The 15,150-nt window shown below is 34.6% G+C and overlaps 1 protein-coding gene across 3 annotated transcripts; it reads right to left on the bottom strand.

The window, feature by feature from the left end:
- Window positions 1–241: 241 nt before the first annotated feature.
- On the bottom strand, window positions 242–11,988 carry LOC131640727 (serine carboxypeptidase-like 19). 3 transcript variants are annotated; one of them, XM_058911113.1, is made up of 12 exons: window positions 11,791–11,982; window positions 11,563–11,682; window positions 5,830–5,932; window positions 5,624–5,661; window positions 5,262–5,360; window positions 4,916–5,002; window positions 4,599–4,742; window positions 4,432–4,503; window positions 4,203–4,318; window positions 3,867–3,980; window positions 668–713; window positions 242–537 (listed from the first exon to the last, which is right to left on the bottom strand). In XM_058911113.1, the coding sequence occupies exons 1-12, from the start codon at window positions 11,881–11,883 to the stop codon at window positions 454–456; spliced, it is 1,116 nt and encodes a 371-aa protein (XP_058767096.1). In that variant the 5' UTR covers window positions 11,884–11,982; the 3' UTR covers window positions 242–453. The 3 variants fall into 3 exon arrangements, with proteins under 3 accessions (XP_058767096.1, XP_058767098.1, XP_058767097.1); XM_058911115.1 differs by lacking the exon at window positions 4,916–5,002 and having other exon boundaries at window positions 11,791–11,988; XM_058911114.1 differs by lacking the exons at window positions 242–537; window positions 668–713 and adding an exon at window positions 846–903 and having other exon boundaries at window positions 11,791–11,983.
- Between the last annotated feature and the right edge of the window lie 3,162 nt (window positions 11,989–15,150).

Raw genomic sequence — 15,150 nt, 5'->3', positions numbered from 1 at the left:
CATAAACGCGATGCTTACATACATAGTCATTCACCTCACGTGAGATGGCTCTCTCATACCCCCATAAACACCACCATACATGACCTCTCACCGTCATGAGCCATCTCTAACTATTATAAATCTACTAAGACCTTTGAGTATCCCCTACTCCTATAGAGATATCACACACACATGTATTTTTTGACCAATACACATTATATGATATGTTTATAAACTATTTTCAACTTTAAAGAAAAAGCAATTTAACTATATTTTAGTTTTTTATTATAGAAATCATTATAAGCTACAAATTAATTTTTTATCAAGCATGTCTCATATACAAAATCATGACTTACATTACATATTTGCATTGCTTCCTTAGTACACATTGTTCAAATATTACAAAATATATATTTTTAGAAAACAAAATTATTAAAAATTAAACATCTCATAGTTATGCCATCTAAGTGTGGATTATAAAGGTGTATTAGATATCCATTTAGAAAACATGACAAAACCTGCCCAAGGAGTGTATTCAGGACCTGTATGTCCTGACCCCTGTAATTAATTAAGCAAAAATTAATTTAAAAAATTTGTATACTCTACAAAAAGATACTTATTTTTTTTTTTAACAAATGAAATGTTTTTATAAAAAAAATTATTTGTGATTTAGTTAGTAATATCTCACCTTTAGAGTTGCAAATGTCATTTGATTAGAATAAGTCCTCGTATATCTGCATAAAATTTAAATTTTTAATTTAAATTAAAATACATATTGTGTTATTGTGTTATGAAGTTTTTAGTAGAAAATCAAACAAAATGGAAGAATACAATCGAAGACTTGAGAGTCAGTACACTAATTCATCTTGGAAGTTGTAAGCCTAAATCAAATGAGAAATGTTATTCTTAAGCCAACATCCACACCTACACCGTATTTTACCGTTCATTAATACGGTGAATAATCAAATATTATAATAATAAATTATTTTTTAAAAAAATAGTTTTTTTATGTTTTATTTAGATTAAGGGTGTATGGATACAAAATTATGTGATTAACATATTTCATAATTTTATTAACCAACATTTTAAATTTCATTAACCAATTTCATAATTTTACTAACCAACATTTTAAATTTCATTAACCAACTTCATAATTATTAAAAATTTGAGCATTTATTAACCACCTCATAATTTCATTAACCAATATTTTACATTATAATAACCAACTTTGTTTACTGCAAAAAATAATTTTTAATATTTGAGCGTTTATTAACCAACTTCATCATTTCATTAACCAATTTTTTATATTTCATTAACCAACTTTGTTTTACTAATTAAAATTATTTTTAATATCGAGGCGTTTATTAAGCAACTTAATCACTTTATTAACAAATTTTTTATATTGATTTACTACTAAAAGGCACTGTTCATGCACTGTTTACAAACATTATTCACAACCATTGTTCGTGTAATGTTCATGCTACTGTTCATAAATATAATTTTTTTTTTTCAAAAAACATTGTTCACCGTATAAATACGGCAAACATTATTTGGTGTATAATTAGGGTGTAAGAATAGCCTATCTGAAATCAAATAGGCTCTATTTTTTTTTTAATTGACAAATACACTTTTAAAATGTATGATAAATTAATCAATCAATTATATATCCATTAAAAGATTATGCCTACAAATTATCAATAATATGTTTTACTTTAAAACTTTTAACACTTGCAAAAGGTTAAAATGGTAAAATTATAATCCCTCAGTTAATTCACCTTACCTTAACCAAATGCTACCAAATATCAAGTTCTTATTTAATACTTTTTTAACTTTCACTTTTTTCCCACTTCTCGCAAGGGCTTTGGCTAATATGCATAAGGATTTACTTATGCACCATGCATAAGCCTACATAAGCCATTGAATCATGTTCTTAATCCAGTATTGAGTATTGAGTATTGAGTATTGAGTAATAACAATTGATGTTTAGAATTTGATCCAAGGGTCCATAATATTCTATGCATGGTGCATAGATTTTTATCTATGCACGGTAACTGCACCCTCTCGCAAGTATCTTACTAGTTTTTCTACACAAATCCTCCTTGTATTGAATCTTTGTTGATTAATAATATGAGTTAAGTTTCTGTTTGTCAAAAAAAAATAGTACTATTAACTTTTATCGACGTCCCTCCACATTGATCTCACATCAATGTCATCCCATTATAGACTATTTAACATGAAAAATTAATGTCTTTTATGCCTAACTTTTCAATAATTTGTCTTTCTACACTTGCAACTACCTACACATGTATCTCTAACGTGGCAAGAATTTAATAAAAAATTAATCTCTAGTGAACGGAAATTGATATTGGATTAAGGTGCAATTTAACATGTCACATTATAGACCCTAATTAAATAAGGTAATAAAATGGCCATTTTAAATAACATTTTAGATGTTAAAAATATATTTGATTATTTTAAAAAATAAATGATTATTTTGATGAATGTTAATAATTTAATAGACCAATTTGTAATTTCACTAAAAGATTGAGATTTACTAATCCAATATAATATGAAGTAGATAAGAATATCACATTTATCCAATTTTAATAACTCTCATTCTTTCATAAATTGCACTACCTTCATTTATGTGAGAATTTGGTCAAACTCTAGTGGATCAAAAAGTAATTTCCTGTTTCGACATAGATTGTATCGTAGACCTACATACTGTAGTCGAAATGTGTTCTAGTATGTGGATGTATAAATGCTAGGGTTGTTAGTACTTCGAATTGGACTTGTTTGTTATGCCCAATTGTTTAAGTTAGCTTGTATCCTAAGTTGGTTTGTAATGGGTATTTATGAAAAAGCCCATTAGTTTAGTATGTTAGGTTTCATTATAAATAGCATACTAGTCTCTCATCATTGCATACTGCAAATTCCAGTTTAGGGTGAGAGGGTTACTTGTTATTCTTGTAACTTGTAATCTTGATTGAAAGAGAAAGAAAAGAATAACAGTTATAAACAATCTTTGTTGTTCTTCTTGTTTATCATCTTTTCTACCCTTGTGTGTTTCTCAATCACAAATAAATAGTTTATCTTTTATTCATCGAGGCATCCTTTTCACAACAATTTCTAAGTATAAAATCATCTTAATTTTTTTCTTTATCCATTTTTAATAAAAATCTCTTTAAATTTTCAACTGCATTAGTTATTTATCACAAACATACACCTACTATTTTATATATTCTTCTACAATACATAATAAATATAATAAGTTGAATTATAAAGACTAAATAACTCTATTTTTTTAAAGTTAAACCTATAAAAATAAGGGTTAATAGTCATTTACCTCCTGCAATATAGGCGTGTTTTGATTTAGCCCCCTTGAAAAAAAATTAAAAAGTTCCTTGAAATATTAAAATTCTAAGTCTTTTGCCCTCTAGATGACAAAATGACTCCCTGTAAATTTTTTGTATTATTATTTACCACCCTAGTTTTTAAACGCTTAGAAGAATACTCTAAAATTATAAGGAGATATTTAATTTTTTTTAAAGAAGGGTAAATAAAAAAATGACTATATTGCAGGAGGATAAATCGTTATTAACCCTAAAAATAATATCAATTGTCAACAAAAAATTCGTATCACAACCAATATATAAAGACAAATGTATATATATATATATATATATATATATATATATATATATATATATATATATATATATATATTCTACACATGTTTTAATATAACTCTCATTGAAAACATTCTCTCATTTCCATGTTTTCAAGTTTTAAACTTTGTTTTACATTATGCCTCAAGATCTCTAATAGTTTGTATGTGGTAATAGAAATTTGATGATATCACATTCATATTGAAGTTTAATGCTTACCCTGCTACTTGATCTTTAATTAGCCATGACCTCCAATCATCCACAATAGAGTAGTTTAGACCTTTTATCCATGATTGTGTAGATAAGAAAGGAACAACTAAATCATGATCTCCACTGCAAAAAATACATAAATTTTCATAAGAAATTAGGTAGTTTTAATGACACAAAATACAGAGAAAAAAAATGAATCTCACCATACGAAAGAGAATTATTTACTTAGCACAATAAAAGAAATCAATGAATGATGTTATTGATTTTTCTATAAACTTATGAAGATTAATTACTTCATATGACTTAAGAGAATTAATCATTACATCACAAAGCTGAAATCTTCACCTATATATCAAAGAGCGGAATCCTTTTTTACTTAGATTTACATGAAATTCAACACTGTTTGTGATATCAAACACAAAATCATTCCGATAACAACGTATCCATTTTTCTATAGTACCCTGCAAAACTCAAAACTATGTCCATTAATATATTATTGATAACAATCATTCTTCTATGGACATAACTTAAATTTATAAATATTTCTATGTGACTTAAATTTGTCATGCCAAACCTCCCGAATATGCAGTGCTTTGCGAACACGCTCTTCATTAGCCCATATTTCGTTGAGATAAAATTTATAAAGCTATAAAAACAATGAAAGTGACCAAGATATAAAACTTGAAGCATTATAGAATTATTTTGAAATAAAATTATATAATTTATGAAATAAAAAATTACTTGGCAACGTAAGTCAGGCACGGGCGGTGTGAGATGATAACTAAGAGATTCTTTAAACTCTTGAGTTAAAGATCTCCTCCATACATGCGGCTCATCTTCACAATAGTAATCTAAAATATGCGATCGTTTAATTCCTGAAATACACTGTAGATAAAAATAATAGTTTAATAATATTTCAAACAAATTGAAATGAGACAAAGTAACAAAGTTGAAAACTAAATAGTTTTAAAGATTGACAAAATGGAAGATAAAAACTAATTCACAACTTAATATTATTTTTATAAAGGATATATGTAAAATTGAGATAGTTTACTTGCCTTATCAAAATATTGGAGATCTCTTAAACATAACACATTTTTGGAATTTACATCAATATACTCTCCTTTACAATTTTGTTGTAAGGACTGTGCCAACAAATAACCGTAAATCGTTATTAAGCATAACACCAATTTTAATAAACATTAATAGTGAAGTATTTTTTTAAAATAAACAAATTAAATTTTGTTGAGTTTAAAAGTTAAACTCAAATTAAGTTTTGTTGTGGTCAATCACATATAGTTCATTTCTAATCAACTATATGTTGTTTGGCTATATTAACGCATCATAATTGTAATCAAATTGAAAACTCAATGCAACTTTATCTAAAAAGACTAGTAATAATACCTCATATAGTTCATTGGAAATGAGCCCCATTCCATGAGCATATGAGATTCGATCATTTTTTTCTTTACGTGTTGTTACAGGGTTCCCTAGTAGATATCCCTAAAAAAATTAAGATTGATTTAACTTTAATGACACATATAACAAGTGTTATAGTTGAAAAGTAATGAAGGTATTAGGTTTTAAAAATGTTCTCTCTTGATTATAATTTTCATTGGTGATCGAAGAATATATATATATATATATATATATATATATATATATATATATATATATATATATATATATATATATATATATATATATATATATATATATATATATATATATATATATATATATATATATATATATATGATAAAAACCTTGAGATTTATCAATGGTTGGAGAGCTTTCCCATTTCCTGTTAATCAAAGAAATTGATGCAAATAATGTATCATATTTATAGTTAGGAGGGCTAACTAAAACAATTGTGAAACTATTTTGATATCATTGTCATTGTAAATATATTTTTTTCAATTAATTATATGACTACTTCATCTTAAAAATTGAGTCATTTAAAATTTCTAACCATTTGAAATTTCTTGAACAATAGCAGGGATAGGAATCCCAGCATATGAATCTCCTCCAACGTAGAATTCATTTGAAAGAAATTCAGGATGATCAATCAACCACTACAAATACACAAATCCAAATAATCATTACAAATGATAAGAAAATGATCAAAATAATAAAATGTATTTAGAGTGATATGAAGGAGGTAATTGTCCTAAAGTACACTAATCAAAGAGAAATATAAAAATATGACAAGAAATATGATAACATTAACATAATGATTTATACAGAGAAAAGAGAGAGAGAGGAGAGAAACACCCAAAGAGAGAAAAAGCTGAGGGGAATGGACGATGGTCTCCAAAAGGAAAGGAAAACAAAGTGCATGGGACAATGCAGGTGCGAGGAAAGGTACAAATGTTAATCGGAATATATCTTCATTCTTCCTTACTGCTTTTCCTGAGAGGTATGCTGCCAGAGACCTCTACAAGGTTATTGCAAAGTTTGGGGACGTTAATGAGGTGGTGATTCTGTTTAAAAAGGATATAAGAGGTAACATATATGGTTTTGTGTGTTTTTTTAACGTTGAAGATGAGAGACTCTTGACGATTAAGTTGGATAACATTTTTCTGGAAGAAAGGAAAATACGTGTTAATATCCCACGATTGAATAGACGGGAATGCGTAGTGCAAGGCATGTCGATGAAGTACGATTTGAGAGACAAGCTTGGAGGTGTGCGTCGGGAAGCTAGGAACCAGGACATGCTCAACATCAAGTCTGAACAGACAGCTTTTAGGTTAAAGTCTGTAATTATTAAAGGAGGTGACATATATTCTTTTGCTCAGGTGGTCGGAAGTGGTAAAGAAGGCGGGGGGGAGCCATTGTGTGGGAATGATGATACAAACAATATCAGGCTCAGAGTATTTGATGATGTGTGTAGGGATATGGTGCCTAAGCTTCAGAAAGCTATGGTGGGGGTGGTTAACAAGGAATGGTCGACTCGCTGTATTCAAAATGAAATGCATGCCGATGGTGTCTTCCTTATTAAGGTGATTCCGATGGGAACAAATAAATGTTTGCTTGTTGAACTTGAGGAAGGGGAGCTGGAGGAGCTGATGAAGGATAGCTTGGAGAAAGTCGATCATTGGTTCCAATCTATCAAAAGATGGGAAGCTGGAGATGTGAATTACGAGCGGTTAGCTTGGTTCAGATGTTATGGTGAGCCTTGTCATGTATGGTGGGAAAAGTTTTTTAAGTTTCTTGCTCATGATATTGGTGAGTTTGTGACTATGGATGACAAAATCATGGGAAGGAATACTATGGAGGTGGCTAGATTTTGTTTCAAGACTTCTTGCCTGAATATGTTGAATAAAGCTCTGAGTGTTGTTATCGAGGGCAGGAGTTTTACTATTAATCTTCTTGAGGACTTTAATGGTGCTCCTACGCTGGTAGAGGGTTGTTGAATCCGATGGTGGTTCTGATGGTGGTGCGTATTCCTACGTGGAATGGAGTGAGGATGAAGCCAATGAATTGTTTGAGGATGGAAAGGTGGAAGGGATATTTGATGGTAACGTGTCAAAGGTTAGTGGGACATTTTTGTGCAAGTCAACCTCGGAGGCAGCAGAGTTAGGGGATTCAAAGTGTGAAAAGGTAATGGAAACTTTACCTAAAAAATTTGAGGTGATAGGGGATAAAGTATGTGAAGGTGGTGATGTTATTGTGCTTATGCCTGCGACACTTGGAGCGAGAAGCCCAAAAAGGAGAGCAAAAGTAAAAAAATCCGCGCTGGTCCATACTTTGTCTTATACTAAACAAAGGTTGGATAATAGTGTGGGACACGTGGTAGTTAACATTGTGGGGTATGAAGGCAGGTTAATGGGATTGGAATTGGGTCGGGTTAAAGATGGGGTCGTTGGCCCAATGGGTGTTAATGATGTTATATCCAAACATCATGATTTGGAAGCCCAAGGCAATATGGGTGGAAACACTGATGTGCGTGGGAGTTTTTTCATTTCGGGTGATTCCATTTCCTCTTTTAGCCCTTATTCGAAACACTTTCAAAGATAGAAGAGTTGGGGGAATTGTGATGCAGCGTGCAATTCAAGATCTGGTATTTACACGACGGATTCATACGTGGTTAGATGTAACAAAAGGATGATGGGTTGTCTGAGTTTGGATGTAGCAACGGTGGTTTGGAACAAAGCGAAATCAATTGGTGTTTCAGTAAGGGGATCAGTTTCACGTCAAATTAAAGCAATCAAAAAGTTAGAAGAATCGGCTCATCGTGGCAAGGCCTTGAAGGATGCTTAAAACAAGAATGTTTCCCAATGATTGTGTTGTCCTATAATTTGAGGGGGTGTGGCGGCACGGCTAAGAGGAAGTGTCTTCGAGATCTTATCTGTTCTGTCCAAGTAGATGTCTATTTTATTCAAGAGTCTAAGTTATGTAACTTTGTTTTGGTGAATGTCAAATCCTTATGGAGAGAGGGTGATTTGGAGTTGAGTTCTAAGTGGGATGTGGGTAGGTATGGAGGTATCATAATAATGTGGAAAGTTGGTATTTTGAGGTTATTTTTAGCTTCGTTGGTGAAGGTTTTCTGGGGTTATCTGTTAATTAGCAAGGAAAACTGGTTTATTTGGTCAATGTGTATTCTTCTTGCTCTTTTGATAAGAAGAAAGAAATGTGGAATAAGTTGAGGGAGCTGAGAAGAAAATTCCAAAAGGGAGATTGGTGTTTGGGTGGAGACTTTAATGTAGTTTGTGATAAGGGGGGAGGAAAGGTGTGGGAGTCTAGAGTGGTGGTGGGGAGATACAGGAGTTCAATGATTTTATCTCTTCGATGGAGCTGATTGATCTAGAGTGGTGGTGGATATTGATCTTTTAATAGTATGCGAGGAAAACCGGGATTCGTGTTGAAAGAGAAATTGTCCAAACTGAAAGTTATGATCAGGCATTGGAATAAGAAGATTTTTGGTGTGTTGGACTTAGAGGTTAATAGCGCCATTAACAATCTTAAAAATCTGGATTCTATGGTGGCTACGGTTGAAGGAGGAGTTAATGCAGATATAGCTGATACTAGGATTGTTGCATCTAAATCTATGTGGGATGCAATTACTAACAGGGAAAGTGTTATGAAGCAAAAGTATAAATGTAAGTGGTTGTTAGATGGAGATGCTAATACCAAATACTTTCATAATGTGATGAAAGGAAGACTGCGGAGGAATGCCATTATTGGTTTGAGCACGGATAGAGGATGTCTCCGTGAGGTGGAAGATGTGAAGGCGGGGATTTTTAATCACTTTGCGAACATATTTGTGGAGGTTAAGGATGAGCGGCCGAAGCTTGATGGTGTTAATTTTGGCTGTCTTTCTAATAACGAGTGGAATTTGTTGGAACAATCGTTTCTGTTAGAGGAAGTTAAAGAAATTGTTTGGCTTGGAGATTGTGAGAAAATCTCGGGGCCTGATGGCTACTCGTTGGGTTTTCTTAAAAACTGTTGGAGCTTTGTTTCTAATGATGTTATGAAATTTGTTCAAGATTTCCACACTAGGGGCAAACTGCCCAAGGCAATCACGGCTTCGTTTTTTTCGCTTATACCTAAAATTGATAGTCCGTAACGGGTCGAAGACTACAGGCCTATTTGTCTTATAAGTTGCTTATATTGTTTACTGGCTAAATTGTTGGCTGCAAGATTGAAGAAGGTCATTGGCAAACTTGTATCCCCTAACCAATCTGCTTTCATTGAAGGAAGACAAATGATGGATGGTGTAGTTGTTTTGAATGAGGTTGTTGATTTTGCAAAAAGGAATAGGAGGGAGTGTTTGATTTTAAAGTCAACTTCGAAAAGGCATATGATTGTGTTTTGTAGAACTTTCTCATATATTTGTTCAACGGTATGGGATTTGGGAATAAGTGGTGCCTTTGGATGGAAGCTTTGGTTTTTTCTAGTTCAATTTCAGTACTCGTTAATGGGAGCCCGAAGGCTGAATTTGTGGCATCTAGAGGTCTTCGACAGGGTGATCCGTTGTCCCCGTTTCTATTTTTGTTAGTTACGGAGGGTTTTGCTGGTCTGATGCGGAATGCTTCAGAGATTTGTGGCTTTCTAGGGTTTCACTTCAATCACCAAATTCATTTTGAGTTATTGCAATTCGCGGATGATACCGTCATACTTTGTGATGGGAGTATAGATAACATGTGGTGCATCAAGGCGGCTTTACATGGTTTTGAGCGTGTTTCCGGATTGAGCATCAACTTTAATAAAAGCAAATTATATGGTATCAACATTGGAGATGATGTCTTGGCTACTGCTGCTAATTTTCTGCCCTGTGAAATTGGCAGTATGCCTTTTATTTTCCTATTGGCGCTAATCATAGGAGAAAGAGCACGTGGAAACCAATTTTCAACAAATTCGCTAGAAGTCTTGCAGTTTGGAAGGGTAAACATGTGTCTATTGGAAGTAAAGTAACGCTCTTAAATTCTATTCTTAATAATATTCCGATTTATTGGCTCTCCTTTTCCAAAGCGCCAAGAGTCGTGTGGGAGGAATTAATCAAAATCCAAAGAGCATTCTTATGGGGAAATAAGAAGGATGAGAAAAGGAGAATGTGTTGGGTAAGTTGGGATAGAGTTTTCTTAGCTAATGAAGACGGAGGCTTAGAGGTCAAGAATATGGAATTGTTTAATTTGGCTTTGATTAGTTAGTGGGGTTGGAGATGCGTGTCAGAACGGAACTTTGTTTGGTCTGAAATTTTAAAATTCAGATATGGTGAAGGGTTTCAAAGTATTCGTGACGAGGTTCCGGAGAATAGATTGAAGAAATATTCGTTGTGGTGGCGTGATGTGCGGGCTGTTTGTAGAAGTAAAATTAATGAGCATCATTGGTTCTTGGATCGTGTTGAGTGCAACAGTCAGCATGTTGTTTTGTGGGGTGATGGTAGTGATGCTTTTTCTGTGAAGAATGCTTACCAAAGTCTGTATGCTACAACAAGAGGGGATCAACATCAATTGGTGGATGATTTTAAAGTGCAGGTTATTCAAAACATCTGGAAAGCGAAGGTACCCGAGAAAATTAAAATTTTCAAATGGCGGTTTATTCTTGATAGCCTTCCTACTAGAGAGGATCTAGGGCGGAGAGGAGTTATTATTGGCATGAATAACTTTTGTCCTCTGTGTAATTCTAGTGCTGAATCAAGAGTCCATTTGTTCTTTGGCTGTGTCGAAGCGGGCAAGGTGTGGACGGAGGTCTTACGTTGGTTGTTAAGGGAGGATATGGATATTGGGATCGGCAATCCGGATTTTGATGTTCTTGAGCGTATTTGTGACTGCTTGGAGGTGTGCGTTCATATGTCGTTTGTTGGTTTTTTCTGGCTTCTCATCACTTGGAATATCTGGAGAGCTAGGAATGATTTGATTTTTTCTAATAAGGCTTGGAATGTTAGGAGGCTGGTGATATGTATTAAATCTATGGGTTGGGATTGGTACTCAATCTTTGTCAACAAAGGTGTAGACAGTGATGCGGATGTTTGGTTTTCTCAGCCGTCGACTATGATCTGTTTTTAGTGTGGCTTTTTTGCGCTAGGTTGGGCTTGTCTTGTGGGGTTTCCCGTTTGTTTGTTTGTTCTCTCTCTTTTGTATTGGGTTAGCACCCCTTGTGTTGTTTAATACAAAGTCGATTATAAAAAAAAACACATATATACTAACGGTCTTGAACAGTGATGTGTCTATCTACATGCTAGTAAGCATAATGAAGATACCTTTCTAATAAATTGATGAACATGGTGAACAAACTTTCGATCGCTTCGATGAGAAGAAGTATTTTTTGCATATGAGAAACCTGTTCCAAATGGCAAATTTGCAAACATAATGTTGCATAGCTGACAGGAAAACATTATCATTACTACAAGTAAATCACCTTCCAATAATGAAATCATGATAAAAAAACTCAAAGAGAATGAATGTTTAGATTTAAACACTCTCTACACCTTTGTCCATGATTGTGGCCTCAAGACCAGACTAGGAATGCTCCCGTTATACTCCTTCTTTTCCATTGTAATTGGACCTATTAGTTTCAGCATGGTCAACTATAATAACAAGCTAAACCCAACACACACAAAATAGCTAAAGTACAAAATTGACGGAATGATCCTTTACAGCTTTTTCTCTACTACCCATTGTTCTGCCATAATTCTAACCTTTAAATTATATTCTGTTGTGAAAAACGATACCAATAACAAAGTATAATAGGGAATTAGGGAAGAGAATAAGAACACAAGAATTGGTTATAACTGCTATTCTTTCACTTTCTCTTAAAACAAGATTACAAGTTTACAAGAATAACAAATAACCTCTCTCACCCTCAATTAGGATTTGCAGCTTAGCAATGATGAGAGACTAGTATGCTATTTATAATAAAACCTAACATACTAACTAATGGGCTTTTTCAGCAAGGCCCATAACACAAGCCAACTTAATAAATAAGCTAACTTAACAAATTAGGGTTTAAGCACTAAAACCTAATTTAACATGCTAACAACCCTAGCATCTTCGACACAAGCATGTGAACAACCTTCGACATCATGCTTAACCCTGTCGAACCAAGAAGCTACCCTTCGGCCATACTAGAGTTCGATCCAATATCTCACAAATCTCCACCTTGGATCTAACTCTACAACATCAAGGGAACACACTAGCTTTCTTCATGCAGCTTTATCAACTGCATACAGTGGAAAAACTTGCAACTCGGCAATGTCTTGGTGATCATATCAGCAGCATTGTCTTCAGTCGAAACCTTCAGCACTTGGACTTCTCCACGCTCGATTACTCCTCTGACGAAATGCAGCCTCACATCAATGTGCTTAGTTCGCTCATGATAGGCTGAATTCTTCGACAGGTGTATTGCACTCTGACTATCACATTTAACAGTGATACTTCGACCTTGAAGTTTCAGCTCCTTTGCAAAACCTTCAAGCCACAATGCTTCTTTCACAGCTTCAGTGAGAGCAATATATTCCGCTTCAGTGGTTGATAGAGCAACAACCTTCTGAAGAGTTGCTTTCCAACTAATTGTTGTGCCAAACATAGTGAAAACATATCCAGAAATAGACTTTCTAGAATCCATACAACCTGCATAATCAGAGTCGACATATCCTTCTATTACTGCTTTACTATCTTCACCCAAGGCTCCACCATAAATTAGGACTCTATTCAGAGACCCATTTATGTACCTTAAAATCCACTTCAATGCTTGCCAGTGAGCCTTTCCAGGATTCGCCATGTACCTGCTTACAAGACTAACTGCGTAAGCTATGTCGGGTCTAGTACAGACCATAGCATACATCAAAGAACCAACTATATTAGCATATGGGATGCTATTCATATAGGCTATTTCGACATCAGTACTGGGACACTGATCAACACTCAGCTTGAATTGAGGGTTTGTTGGAGTCACAACTGGCTTCGAATTCGACATACCAAACTTTTCAAGAATCTTCCGTAGATATGCCTCTTGAGATAGACATAACTTCGACTTCTTTCTATCTCTTCGAATGTCAATTCCAAGAATCCTGGAAGCAGCTCCCAGATCCTTCATATCGAACTCCTTATTGAGTTCAGCCTTCACCCTCATCACATCTTCAACATTGTTGCTTGCTATGAGAATATCATCCACATAAAGTAACAAAATAACAAATGAATTACCAGGTCGAAATCTGAAGTAAACGCAATGGTCGAACTGACTTCTAATGAAACTTATGCGTGCCATGAACTTGTCGAATCTCCTATTCCACTGTCGAGGAGATTGTTTCAGCCCATACAAAGATCTCTTTAACTTGCACACATAATCTTCCTTCCCCTTTTCGACATACCCTTCAGGTTGCCTCATCAGGATCGTTTCATCTAGATCACCATACAAGAACGCAGTCTTCACATCCATCTGTTCCAGTTCAAGATCGAACTGTGCCACCATGGCAAGCAACATTCGAATGGACCTATGCTTCACAACAGGAGAAAACACATCATTGAAGTCGACACCTTCTTTCTGAGTGAAACCCCTTGCAACTAACCTTGCCTTGTATCTTTTCGACGTCACTCCTTCAATTCCTTCCTTAACTTTGAAAATCCATTTACAGCTGACTAACCTTGCCCCAACAGGTTTCTTGATCAGTTCCCAAGTATGATTATCATGAAGAGATTTCATCTCATCATCCATGGCCTTCAGCCATTCAGTCTTATTTCGACTCCTCATAACTTCCTTATAGTCTCTAGGTTCTTCGTCTAGAACCTCACTTGCAGAGATTAAGGCATAAGCTATAAGATCTGCATATCCAAGTCTTTGAGGTGGCTTGATGACTCTTCTCGACCTATCTCTCGACAATATGTAGTCATCGTCAGTTTCCTCAACTTCAGCATCTTCTGCTTCTTCTTCGACTTCATCTGGGATATGCAATTCAGCATCAACATGCTCCACCTCAACAGGAATCTCTACCTGTTCCAGCTCTTCGTCAGATGTTTCTGTACTTCGACCAACATCATCAGTTTTCTTAAAAGCCATTTTAGCTTCATTAAAAACTACATCTCGACTGGTGATACACCTCCTGTGACCTGGCTCTAGGCACCATAGCCTATAAGCTTTGACTCCTTCAGGGTATCCCATGAACATGCATTTCAGAGCTCTAGGTTCGACCTTGTCTTGCCTAATGTGAGCATAGGCTACGCAGCCAAATACTCTCAGTTTGTCGAGATCTGGTGGATGTCCCGACCAAACTTCTTTAGGTGTCTTCATATCTAACGCTGTCGAAGGACATCTGTTTATCAGATATGTTGCTGTCGAAACAGCCTCAGCCCAGAACACCTTTGTTAACCCCGCACTAGTCAACATGCATCTGACTCTCTCCAAAATAGTTCGATTAAACCTTTCAGCCAAACCATTTTGCTGTGGAGTACCTGCAGTAGTTCTATGCCTTGCAATACCAGAGGCAGCACAAAAACTGTCGAATGCCTCATTGCAAAATTCAAGGCCATTGTCGGTTCTCAACCTCTTGACCTTTCTGCCAGTCTGATTTTCAACCAGAGTCTTCCAACTTTTGAAATTCTCAAAAGTTTCATCCTTAGTCTTCTGGATGAATACCCATAATTTTCTGGAATAATCATCTACTATGGATAGAAAATACCTTGCTCCTGAATGTGATGGACACCTTGCAGGCCCCCAAAGATCAGCATGGATGTAATCAAGGGATCCATGTGTTCTTTGTTTGCCTTTGTTGAACTTCACTCTGCAAGATTTTCCAAGTACACAGGGTTCACAAAACTTCAGCTTTTCGATTTTGTCTCCACCAAGCAGATTT

Source organism: Vicia villosa, unplaced genomic scaffold (genome assembly GCF_029867415.1).
Source record: "Vicia villosa cultivar HV-30 ecotype Madison, WI unplaced genomic scaffold, Vvil1.0 ctg.003284F_1_1, whole genome shotgun sequence".
In the NCBI taxonomy this organism is placed as follows: Eukaryota; Viridiplantae; Streptophyta; class Magnoliopsida; order Fabales; family Fabaceae; genus Vicia; species Vicia villosa.
The sequence above is the reverse complement of the archived record's forward strand: the minus strand, read 5'-3'. Positions and strand labels throughout refer to the sequence as shown.